At 44.2% G+C, this 13,875-nt stretch overlaps 1 protein-coding gene across 1 annotated transcript in view; it reads right to left on the reverse strand.

Moving 5' to 3' along the window:
• Positions 1-13,875, reverse strand: part of LOC138567296 (uncharacterized) — a 129,147-nt gene that overhangs the window by 112,646 nt on the left and 2,626 nt on the right. Inside the window, exon 2 of the mRNA XM_069645355.1 lies at positions 13,493-13,547. Coding sequence (XP_069501456.1) covers positions 13,493-13,529 — 37 coding nt within the window. The 5' untranslated portion in view covers positions 13,530-13,547. The remainder of the gene's footprint in view (positions 1-13,492; positions 13,548-13,875) is intronic.

Here is a 13,875-nt window from a genome sequence, read left to right on the forward strand (position 1 = left end):
AGAAAACAAGTTCAAAAATCGTAGCTGGTATCAAAAAACATACTTACAACAGTGATTTAGTGACAAGAAGATGTGAGCATAGAAGAGCTATGAAAAATGCAATTAGACTCACGCCAATTGAGCATGTGAAGAACACCCAAAAAGCGTTAAAATCAGAATACAGAGCCTGGATACGAGTGCATCGAGGCAAAATGTATCAGCAAGATGCCGAAGACATAACAAAAGCGCTAACAACAAACAACGCAAGAGACTTTTGGTCCCTACTAAGATCAACAGAACAGTCAGAGGAGAACCATATAACCAAATAACCAACAACATTTCACAACTCACATGGGAAACACACTTCGCCGAAGTGTTTAAATCAGTCACATCCAAAAACAACGTGCAACACCAAAATCAATAAGTACAGTGGATAAACCTAGAAGACAAAGACGACATTCGGGAGATCATCTGGAAACTTAAAAATTCACGAGCGCCTGGACCCAATGGAATCACCAACTTTGAATTAAAAGCACATGCTGAAGAATGGGTCATCTTCATCAGCGAAGTCTTTCGACGCTGTGCAGAATCAAGCTCGGTACCAAAATCATGGACTTCAGCAACAATAATTCCTATATACAAAAAAGGAGACATAAAGGATCCCGCAAACTTTCGGCCGATAGCCTTACAAGATTGCATCGGTAAGGTTTTCAGGTCACTATTACTAAAAAAATTCCAAGCCTGGGCAGCCACAGCAAAGTGTAATGACCACCTACAATCCGGATTAAAAAAAAATGCAGAAACAGCAGGTAACATTCAAATTTTCACCATACTGAAAAGTAGAACCCTACAGTCTGGTCAGTCACTATTCGTGGTATTCATCGACTTTACACAAGCGTTCAATCGCATCGAACGACATCGTCTCTGGACAAAACTGAGACTGGCAGTGCCCGGACAACATACTGGCCCCAATACAAGCCTTGCATCACAACACCTCGTTGAGAGTGCGTCTGAGTCGCGAGGGAGAGCTATCTGACGAAATTCCAACTTCCCGTGGAGTGAAACAAGGCTGCCCTTTAGCGTCAGCCTTATTTTTAGCCTACATAGGTGATCTCCAGAACCAAACAAGCAGCACACGGGCATTTCCGCCGAAAATGGGAAATTCTTCGATAGAACGGCTCCTATACGCAGACGATCTCACATTATTTGATCAGACCCCACTAGGCCTACAACGCCAGCTTAACGGCCTACAAGAATATGCAAGGACATTTTTTTTTAGAAATTAACAAAGGAAAAACTAAGGCAATGATTCTACAGAACACAAGGAAAAAAATCAGCAATTATAAGTGGTCTCTCGAAGACACTAAAATTGAAATTGTCCAAGACTTCAAGTACCTAGGAGTGCAGCTTGACAGCACCAAGACGGAAATAACTATGCAAACTGTCATATTTAACAAGATCAAAAAGCTAGCAGCTCAAGCTAAGGTAATAGACCGCAAATTTGGGAAATTTTCATTAAAGCCTACAATCAATTTTTACAAAATGAAGGTTGTGCCTGCAACAACATATGGACCAGAAGCCATGCCGACCATTCCACAAAACATCTGGCTCAAGCTCAAAGCCACATTTTGGAAATCAGTGCTCAAGTTACCAACCTCGACTTCTGGGGTCACGATAAGACACGAGCTGAGCCTGCAGTCTATGCAATGCACAGTGTCCTGCAACACACTTATGCTCTACAGAAAATGCAGAATGAACGATGACAACGGGGTCTACAGCCTGATCAAGCGTGAGATAGATTCAGGCAAATCCGAAATGCTATCAACTTGGCAGAAAGAGAACATCTGTCTTCTGGACTCTATTGCATCAGATGAAGACAAACTGATCCACAATCCATGTAGAATATTACGAAAACTTAAGGAAGCAGATTGGGCTAAGACAACGGAACAAGCCTCAGCTGAAAGGCTTGGGGCACACCTTCCTGGTAATACAAGCAAATTAAATGAACTACAAAACTACATAAAGATCTTCCCAAATAAATGGGCTCGGAACCTGATTTTAAGAGCACGTCTGAATCTTTTTCGCACAAATGAAATCCTACACATAAGAGGACTTTCCCCAACCGCAAACTGGCATTTTTGCCACGACACAGAGCCACCACCACAATTCGGCACTTGTTAACGACCTGTCACGTGATGCGTGCTTTGAGACAGAAGTTTTTCATGCATATAGCAATAAAGGAGCAATTGATGGAAGAACCGACATGGTGGTGTCAACTCATCGGTGGCGAGAAAAACAGCTGGCAAATAATAACAGCCAAAATGCTTGAATACATCGTGACTGTTCTATTACAAGACAAGGAATCCTCCACAGAGTCCGAGTCCAACACAGTAAACAAACCACAGCTGACTTGAACTGATGTCCGGGAGACAACTAAGAGACATAATGAAACAGGAAAATATTGTAAAAATCGAAGTTTGATTAAAACAATAAAAACAAAAATGAAAAATGGGCCCAGTGGTCCAACACTTAACAGCCAACCAAGTGATATACAAATGGACCTTCCCGTTTGGCCTCTTGTTCACTTGGGAAAGGACACAATACAGGATAGCGACATGCGAGGAAGGGGAGCACATACTGGGGCTACAACAAGGAGGCAAGGGCACCCACGACCAACAACAAAGAAGAGCAAGAGGCCCCAACAAGACTGAGGGATGGAGAACAGTGTTGAAGAAAATCAGAGGTGGGAAGAACAGATAAAACCTGCCGGATGCTAGAGATAAGGAGAAACGAAGAACAAAAACCACACAATATACAGAGCAATGCAACACGCGGAGGGGCACGGCCTCACCCAGAATAACAAAACACAGGCCCAGGGAGAAGGAGGAAGGGCATGTTTGGAAAAACAGTGGGGTTTAGGACTCCCCACGACCAGAATCTGAGGTGGATAGGGGGGCAGGAGTGCTGGACACTACGTCCAGACGCATTTAGGAACCTAGCCCCCCCCCTCAGGGGGAAGTTGGAGTAGGGAAGGGGGAGGCGGGAGGGAACGGATGGCGGAGGGAATTCAAGATGTTAAAACATGAAAGGCCAAGGGAGCAACATGAGAAAGGAACATGGAAATTTAATGGACCATGGACAAGAGAACCACGAAGCAGATAAGGATCTTATCACATAACATCAGGGGAATGAACACCCCGACAAAAAGGATGAAACTGGAACTGCAAGCTTGGAAATTGAAGGCAAGCGCTTTCAAGAGACACACATAAAGAAGGGCGAAAAATCACAGATGAGGATGAGGGAAGCCACACAGATATATCAAGCCAATGTGGAGGGGAAGAGGGCAGGAGTTCTTAACGCAATCCAGGACAGACTTAGAGCACAAGTAAAAAAATCATCGGGCAGACAAGGAAGGGAGATACCTCTTCATGAACATAACATTGAAAGGTAGACAAATCACACTTGCATCTATATACGTTCCCGACACAGGGCAGGACAGATTCCTTAAAGGAACACTTGCGGCGCTAGAAAAGTTTGCGACAGGGGATATCATCCTAGGGTGTTGGGGGGTACCTCAATGTAGCATGGAACCCCAAACTGGACAGAAACTCAAACGAAAACAGAGGCAAGCGCCCCATCTAAAGTACTGAAGAGGACATTCAAAACGCTGACCCTCCACCACCTATGGTGAGCAAAGAGGGAAGAAACACAAGGTTTCACGCACTACTCTCACATGCACAATACACAATCCAGAATAGACTACACGTGGGCCTCAACGGGTCTGGACGGAAAGGTGGCGGAAATAGAAATCGGCATGATTTCGGTCTCGGACCATGCCCCGATAATAACCACCGTCAACATCCTGAGTCCTAAAGGAGGGGTCTGGACCTGGAGATTTCCAGCTGACATTTTGTAAGACATTACAATGGTAGATACAATACAGTAAAAGATAGACCTATACTTCACCGACACAGGTTCAACCCCCCTGGGAGTTCTATGGGACGCATTTAAGGCGGTTCTACGGGGAGAGCTGATAGCTGTGAAGGCCCGACGAGACAGACAACGCACGAAATGGGAAGAACTTGAAGAAAAACTTGCAGAAGTGCGAACAGAGTTCGTAAACAACCCCAGCTGAAAGACAAAACTGGCCATGAAACATATCCATAGCCTTCCTAAGAACCAAACAAATATACTGTATCAGTGCCAACAAAGATGATAAACTTCTGGCACGAAAGCTTCACGACAATGGCCGAAAAACAACAATATTGAAGTTGAAAAACCTGCAAGGGAATATTAAGACAACCAATGAGATGGGAGAGATAATGAGAACATACTACCAGACTCTATACCAATCGGAAAATCCAAAGACAGACAGCCAGAAGACCTATCTTGACAATGTACCGCTACCCCAAATACCCAAAACGGGCAAACAAATGCTAGAGAGGGACATACAACTAGAGGAGGTTATCCAGGCAATCGGGAAACTACCAAAGAACAAAGCGCCAGGCTCGGATGCCTACACAGAGATTTTCTACAAAAGATGTCAAGAAACACTGGCCTCGAGACTGACCAGGCTATTCAATAGCTTCAAAACACAGTGTAACATAACGCCCTCAATGATCGAGGCGAGACTGGTGATATTCCCCGGCCAAGAAAGGGCCTGATACTACAGGGGTCATACCGCCCAATCACCCTAATCAACCTAGAAGCCAAGCTCTATACATAAATATTGGCAGATAGGCTCTCTGGGCTTCTACCAATGCTTGTGGCTCCAGACCAGGCTTCTTTTATCCCAAGGAGGCAGACGGCAGACAATACAATAAGGATGAGCCACCTCATTGAGAAAGCAGAATACACACGTATCCCAGCGATTCTGGTCTCACTGGACGTGGAAAAAGCGTGGGACTGAGTCGAATGGACGCATTGTTTAATATAATGGAACGCATGGGCTTCAGACAATCATACATGCAGATGATTAAAGCCAACTACAAAACACCTTCAATGAGGATATCTCTGAATGGCCTCTTATCGCCCCAAATTACACTGACCAGAGGTACAAAACAAGGATGCCCCTTGTCGCCCTTCTGTATGCCCTATTTCTGGAACCACTATTGATATGAATACGAACACTCGAACACTGCAACAGATAAAAGGTATACAAATGGGAGGAGAAGAGCATAAAACAATGGCCTTCGCGGACAACATTCTACTGGCCCTGACAAACCCGAACCAATCCCTACCGGCTCTGCTGGGGGAGTTAGACCTCTTTGGGTCCATATCCGGCCTGTAGATCAACAGGCACAAATCGGAGATCCTGAACCTGATCGACATTGATGAGCTAGCCCGCACAACCCATATGAACAAGGCAACGGACAGAATCACATACTGACGCCATCAGTGAAGCAGATGTACAAAGCCAATTTCCCAAGCCTGCTAACCAAGCTGAAAGCAGACCTCGCGAAGTGGAACCCCCTCAACATTTCATGGTGGGGTAGGACGACAGTCATCAAAATGACCGTCCTACCGAAGCGCCTATATTACTTTCAGACGCTTCCGATAAAAACTTCCGAAAACATTTTTCAAATCATTAAACAAAATAATATCCACTTACATATGCCAACACAAGACACCAAGAGTAGCAAAGGCAACATTAACAGCACGGCACAGATGAATGAAGGAGGGTTTACACTCCTCCACTTTAGGAAATACTACGATTAAAAGGAAGTGGAAATAAAATTGAATACAGACTGATGGCTGCAAAGCAGAAGTGAATGTCAAAACCTCAACTGAATGTCTTACCCCATCGTAACATACCACCAATAGTCATATGACCTCAGCATCCCCAGGAGGAAAGGGTGGCTGATAGTGTCGAACTCCGCAGATAGAGTAAAATTAAGTCTCCTGCACGTCACTATCTAACGCCCTCCATAGCTGATCTAACATGGCCATTTTCATGAGTTCAGTGCTACGACCATATCAGAAGCCTGGCTGTAATTGGTGCATGGCTCGCAAATTAGCTGCTTCACAAGGAATGGAGATCGGTTAATTGCTACTAACCTTTATTAGCTCTAGTGGAAGCTGTTCCTACCACAAGGGATCCAGATTTCTTAATACCTCCTATCATCCAGAGAGCCCCAAATGATCCTGAAAGCTAAGGAAATGGGTAAAGGAAGGAGAAGAGTATGGGATTCGAATGGGTAATGTGATGGGTTGACTTCAGCAGGGCTCCATACTTTCTTAACCTCCATTTTTGAAAGAATTCAAGTGATGATGGACGAGAGCAGGAAAGAGACAGAGACGTTGCATCAGAGAGGGGCAGAGACTGGGAATCCCAAGAGGCCTGCAATATACGAATCTGCTGCCACGCTGTAACCAGAGAGCTGGACGTGCGGTGTCCTGAAAGTTGCATTGAGAGAGACAGCCATTGCTGTCGTGACCACGGAAATCCTGTGGTGGACAGGAAGTCCTCGCAACAGCGTTGACACCACTAACTAGTGTAAACCGGGGAACGTCCCGATACCAGGGATATCAGAAAGCAAACCTAAAGGAAGAGAAGGATTACGAGACCGCGAACAAAGCAAGGAGCTCAGGCGGCCAAAGGAGGAAGCCAAAAGCGAATGAAAAGAAATCCAGGTGGCGTTATCCCTCAGAGTATCAAGAAATGGGGAAAACATGAGGGAACAGAGAATCGTTATAAAACTGTTCATACTTGTCCAAGTCAAGATGGTGAGGAGATACTTTGAAAGCAAGAGAAGTGACTGAGAATCATTTTAAGACTAGTCTTACTCGCACCAGTCAATTTAATGAGAAGATGAGACTGAAAGCAAGGGAAGTGAATGCAAATTATTATAAGACTAATCATACTTGACCCAGTCTAGATGAAGAACCGACAATACTAAAATCCAGAAAAGTGATTGAGAATCGTTTTAATACTATTAGAATACTATTCTTACTCGTACCACTCAAGGGGACAAGAGAATCACAGCAGAAATAAAAGAAGAGGATGAAGTTTGTTACTGGACTATTCCAACTCGAAACAGTCAAGGTACTGATAATGTAATACTAAAAAGAGAGGGGAATAAGAATTATTATGGGAGGGCTGAGACTCAATATAGTCAAAGCAACAAAAGTATAATTAATGTAGAGTGGAATTACAATAGAAGAACCAGAGAACAAAGTATGAACAGATCCATATGCTAAAAGACCAAAATAACATGGAGAGTGTGAACCACATATCAAGGAAGTGAATATCAAGAGAGAGATTCAGAAAGGTTGGATAAGGTTACCCTGCAAAGAGGAAAGAACTCTAAGAGAAATAAAGGAAGAAAACATCAACAAACTGACATCCCTGACAAGAGAGAAAGTATCAGCCTTGTTGAGAAGAAACAAAAGCATACTGAAGTGCGGCACTAATCAAAGAGGTTGCAAGAGACTATTTGAAAATCAGCTATTGAATAGAAGTTCGCAAAAAGCAAAACTCCAGGAGAAGGGAGTAATTCTCTTGTCCTTAGTTGTTAATATAGTGGTTGGGTCAGTAGGGTTTAGTTTTGACAGCGGACAGATTTGGTTAAGAGATTCACTGATTACTAACGGGCACCTTAGTTAGTTTGTTAAGTAGGGAACACACCATAGAAATAGTGAGAGATAGGCTTTATCCTTTTCTTTAATAAAGATAAAATTAGAAATGTCTTACAAGAGTCTGCGTCCTTCTGACCGCCACAGCACCCACATCCAAAAATTCTAAAATGAAGTCACTAATTAAATCGAACTACCCAGACAGTTCTGACCCAATCAACAAGGAATAAAAATACTGGATAAAATTAGCAAATATATAAAACCAGGAAATTGACAGACATTAAAAATGAAAAATATGATCTTTCCATCTACTGAAAAGAGGGAGCCTGTATTCAGGGGGTGCTTGCCAATTGAAGCAGTCCTTTTCTTTACCTATCTCAGGCCTATTTTGATCACAAATTCAATGCACTTAATTTAAACAAAAAAGTGGGGACAAAGGTTATTCTTTATTTGTTTCATGGATGGCACTCTGTTAAGAGTGACACAGGACACCCAGGAAGGGTTTGGGTGGTTGTGCCGAAGTAAGGTGGACAGATAAGTACACACACAGCTGAAAGTAAAGAGAACGAAGAGTAGGCAAGTGTAGCAAGGAAATAAGGTACAACAGAATGGATTCCCTCTTGGGGTGTATGCAGATATAGGAAAAGAGTATTCCACGGACCTTAGGAAAAACTCTAGCCTTCTGCACAGTTTGCTATAACAGAGGCCCACGCTATTTGCTCATGGCTTGGAACAACAGCTATGGGTGTCTGTAACGCAGAAACGAGACAAAGGAAGGGGCAGAGGTTGCCTGACGGAAACCAACAGACAAGCTCTGTACAAAGGGGTCTACAAACAGTACAAGAGAAGACACTAACAGACAAATCCAGGAAAGCGGAAGTCGATAGCAAACTTGCAGAAGGAAATGAAGGGAAAGCCGTATAACAGGATTGGAAGGGGATAAGAACAGAGGGTTGAAAACAAGGAAGAAAGCAAGGGAGCAGCAGTCAGGAAACAGGGGGACTGCAATAACTGAAAGTAAATAATGTAGGTGAACTGTTGTGGATAGCAGAGGACGGTAGGGTACAAGGTTGAGAGCTCCGAGGAGCAGGAAAGCAATGAGCAAGCCCAAAGGAGCAGGGCTCTAAGGAAGGGAGCCCAGAGGGAAAGGGCTTAGGGCAGCGGAGTGAAGCAGGCTGCGCGGCAAGGAGCCAGACGGGCCGGGCAGCAAGGAGTAAGCCTAGAGAAGCAGGGCTGTGAGGCAGGGAGCCCAAAAGGCTAGGGCTGTAGGCAGCAGGGTGTAGCAGGCTGCAAGACAGGAAGCCCAGCGGACGAAGGCTGTAGGTTGAAGGCAGCGGAGCGTGATCGGCTGCAAGGCAGGAGCCTGGAAGACAAAGGCGGAAGGTAGCAGCGGAGCGTGATCGGCTGCAAGGCAGGAGCCTGGAAGACAAAGGCGGAAGGTAGCAGCTGAGCGTGATTGGCTGCAAGGCAGGAGCCCAGAAGGGCAAAGGCGGAGGCTGGAAAGCAGCAGAGCGTGATCGGCTGCAATGCAGAGAGCCCGGCAGGGGACTGGATCTAAAGCAGGAGTAAGGAGGAACCGCATACAAAGATCCGTAGCTCGAAGCAAAAAGGTGCTGGGAGGACTCTTAATGCAAGAGACTGAGCCCCTGCAGGCAGAAGCTTTTATACCGCCCTGCCCAGCACAGAGGCAGGCTAATTGGTCGCACCTGGCTCAGCACACCTGCATACAATCTGCCTCCTCCCTCTCTGTTCCTGAGCTGGTGTAAGCAGAGCTGATCCCTAGGGCTTCTGGGGATTGTAGTTCCGATGATGACAAATAGGAATAGCCAGGAATAGATAGTTATAGCCAAGTGCATTGTGGTAAGTGTAGTTTGTTGGGAAAAATAGAAAAGCACCAAAGTCTCGCAAATAGGAAATAAGGTCCAAGAAGTGAATAGCGGTTGATCCAAGAGTTTTCTGTAGATAAATGAATAACCATTAGTCCATAATGATCGCCAATGTATGCGCCCATGGTGCAGGCATGACAATTTGAGGGCAATGAAGGGCATTGATAATAAACATGGAGGGGGATTCACCTTACATCTGTTATCTGTTATGTACTCTGTATCTACACAGGAATATGCCCCACGGTGCAGTTTGGAAGAGAAGTTCGATACAAGAATATTAATAGTTGGTTAGAGAGGATCGAAGGGGAACATTTTGGAGACGTGCAATAGGTCTTTCTCTCATTGCCAATTCAAGCTTTATACACTTTCAAGGAAGACTAACCTCACTAACTGATATTTGTATGACCCTAATTATAATTATAATTCTTAATTCCAATCCGGGAGATTTACTATGTCTCCCAAGGATTGAATTAGATAGAGGGCAGCACCCCCTTCTTAAGCAATTCAAGGAAAGGGTTCACCAATTTATTGATGATCCTGATTGGTATTTATACATCACTAGTCCATATGACAATTTACAAATGGAACAAAAGAGGAAGATAACAAAAAGGGGTCTGGATTAGAAAGATCAAACCTTAATGCCAAGCCTGCATGCAAGAGAGTATATTAAATTCAGGCCACACTTCGGAATGAAGCAACAATACATTTGCCTCTTTCCAGATTGCAGACTAGGAGACTATTCATGAAATGGTATCCGCATTTGTGGGACACAGGAGAATTGATCGATGCATGACAGAAAATATTCCGAATTAATAGGAGATGTTGATTTTTGTAAAAACAAGGGGCGCACAGAGATAAATTGTAATTGCCTGTAAGAAACTGCAAGACGGGAGAACTAGATATTTTAAGAAATGTGTATAGAAAACAAAGTTCTTGGGCACTGATCATTTCTGGAACCATTTTATTGAAGGTAGGCAAGTAGGCCTGATTATAGCTTTGACTCACTATTGGCTACATTTGAAATCACTTGTAAAGTCACAGGAAGAGTAACACATTTATTTGGGAGTGTGTCAAACTAAAAACAATGGATTATATTACATTTAGTTTATGAAACAAGTTTATTCGCACATGAAACAGATTGTTGTATCTTATGTCTTTTTCTAAGTCTTCCTTTTTCTTTTACAATTTGTGACAGCTTTCATGTAAAACAAATCCCTTTACAAATGAATAAATAAATAAGGCGAAGCATGCAATGGGCACATCAACACGGCCAGATCCAGATGTTCTGCAGGAGAGGTGCTGACCGAGAACCCCCAGCTATGGGAGATAAACCCACCAAGCCGCCCGAGTGTCCAGTCACTAAACCAGTGCGGCTTTATCGACCTAGTCTTGGGGGTCTCTTGTTGAAGAGGAAAGACGCGTGCAAGTCTCCCAATTTTCCAGATACCGTAATAACTTGGAAAATCTTCAAATCCAAATAATCTAGGCCAATGGTCATGGAAAGAAGAATCCGGGTAACAGAAATGCCACCCAGACTATTATCGTCATTATCCTGTCCTCAATGTCAAAAGAAGGTCTTAGAAGGAAAACTGCAGCTTGGCTACGGAGAAGATTCGGCCACAAACGCAGTCGGCCGGAGAGGGTTGGCACTGTAGAGTGGGAACCCGGAAGTGCTCCCACAGTCATCCACAGCCGAGATGGCAACGTGAGGGAAATTCTCATAAAGTGAGCAGGTCTCATGGCACAGGACTATTCCATTCTTCGCCCTATCACCCCTGCGTGGGAACCAGTGGGTAGAATCCAGCTCCGCCTCCCCCCAACCTTGTGTTTGCACAGCCCATCACTGAGTATTAAACCCTCAGGTCCAAGGTTCACATTCTGGTTTTTTTAAAGAGAACTGCCAGTCTTTAAGTTCCTCTCCACATTTCCTTTCCCCCTTCCCCTTGTCAGAGCTGGCTTCCAAGCGCCCTCGATGATGAGCCATCTTTGGATTTTCCATGAAGTGTAGGCATTTTCCGTCCGACTTCCTTGGTTGAATGTACTCGAAACAGCCATGTTTCTACTATCTCTTTGACGCACCATAGGACTCCATGGCGAATGCGTGTCAGTCAATTGGCTTCAGCTTTGATCCTGCCCGCCGGCTTACCTCAGCAACCTATCATTGCTGAGCATAATCCGATGTGGTGCTGAATTCCAGATCGTCAAATAAATCTAGGTTAGGACATCTATCTATATAAATAAAAATGTAAAAGTTTGTTTGTTCAAAATCTTATATCTCCGAACATTCTTCACCGATTGCTTTGAAATTTTGACACAACGTTGCATTCGAATAGGCACATGTTTTTATATACCTACTATACACAGATGTCACACCTGTGACAGGTAAAAACATGTTTTTTCAAAAAAACAGCGCCATCTGTTGGACATAAAAGCAACACACGCTATTTTACGATTCCATTTCAATGCTCAAATATGTGCCGAGGAAGCAGCAGAACGACATGCCGCCAGACATTAAGATGCACGGGTTGTGAGCACAGCGATTGCGTTCTGCAGCTTCAGATCTGCTTCGTTCTCAACAGAATGAACGCGACAGGCTGAGAGTAGCTGAAAGACGTCAATGAGAAACAGCAGCTCAGCGTCAAACACGACTCCGTGCTCAGCAATCACGTGATTACAATCGACTTGCATTCCGGTAAAACCCAGCTAATGATTATAGTTTGAGCCGGCACGAAGTGTGTCCTTACTGCAAGGCTCTGAAATTTGATGGAGAAACAAAAGGAATATGTTGCGCCGCCGGGAAAATTAAACTGCCTCAACTTGGAGAACCGCCAGAGCCATTAAAAACTACCCACAAGCATTGTCAAATTAAACATGTCAGAAACGTGCGCTTTCTCTTTTCTTTCTTTTCCATTTAACCAGACTGAGCCACAGCAACGCATGGCCGAGGACAGCTATTGGTTATAAAAACTTTGGTCCATGTTGACATTTCCAGAAATAATAACCAGGTTTGAAAATAAAGCACTAAAAACGAGGCAGTAAAAATAACGAAATTAACTTTAAACGTGATGTAAAAGTAAAAACAATTGCATTTTAAATGTAGAAGGTAAAAATAGCTAATGTCTTATTGATATTTTCCAAAAATGTTAAACATATCCATAGAAATGCACTTATTATTTTTTTAAGTGTTTTTGTTTCTTTATTAGCCATGTGGGCTGGAATCCAATCCCCATCCGATGTCAGTGCCTCTAACTTTCAATGACCTAATTCCTCCATTTGTGAAGGCATGCTTCCAAAGCGTGGGGGAGGGAGAGACCACCCCCTCAGACTGGCCTCCTTACTTGCTCGAAACTATAATGGCCAGAAGTGATTTCTTTTACTTTTGATGTATACTCCGAAAATGGGGATTAACACTGCCATGCCACCGCTCATAGGGCCTCATTACACGGATGGCGGTATTAGCACATGGACCAAGGTGCTATTAGCACCTTGGTCCATGCCGGTAAAATACCGGCACCGCCTTGGTGGAAGGGGGAATTACCGCCCATTCCAAGGTTGGCGGGACGGTAATTCCCCCTTCCACCACTGCCCTTCCCCATTCCCATTTTTGCCCCATAGGGTATAATGGGAATGGGGAAGGTGCTAATTACGGCACCGCAATTTTGCGGTGCCGTAATTAGCACCAAGGTCCCTTAGCGGGTTGGTTTTTAACACCTGCAAAAAGCAGGCATTAAAGCACCAACCCGCTAAGGGACCTCGTAGTAAGGCGGTAATGGTTAACGGGCCCCGTTACCATTAACGGTGACCGTTAACCATTACCGCCATCCGTGTAATGAGGCCCACAATCTCGTGGTAGTACAGAGCTAACGAGTGGCGGTAACAGTGAATTCAACAGTAATCTCACAAATTTACCACTGGATTACCACCAAACTCGTAATGTCGCCATATCTTGCAAGGGGGCACACATCAAATACAAGGCTTTGCTCTACCAATCACAGCCTGAGGTTTGATCAAACAGTCGCATGTTCATTGTATTAATATCACTGCACACTTACCAAGGGAGACCGTCACAAGAAGAGCCCTCGACGCCATCCTTCATTTGCAGGCCAGCTGTAGAAAATATAAGGATTTGATTGATTGATAGAACTTCAAACACATCACTCTCCAGCAGTCACTGTGAATTGTACCCGCAGAGGCAATACATAGCACACAGAACTGACTTGGGGCCCAATTCATGGAATTTTTTTGCATGTTTCAAGGTGACTTCGCACCACTGACACAAACCCTGATTCATGGAACTGTGCAAAGTGTATTTCTGCAGTGCAAAGTCATTTTGTACTGCAAAAATGACTTTGTACTGACTTTGCACTGCAAAAATACACTTTGCACAGTTCCATGAATCAGGGTTTGTGTGTGTGGTGCAAAGTCACTTTTCAGC

This window comes from Ambystoma mexicanum, chromosome 1p (assembly GCF_040938575.1).
Source record: "Ambystoma mexicanum isolate Mex_15411 chromosome 1p, UKY_AmexF1_1, whole genome shotgun sequence".
NCBI lineage: Eukaryota > Metazoa > Chordata > Amphibia > Caudata > Ambystomatidae > Ambystoma > Ambystoma mexicanum.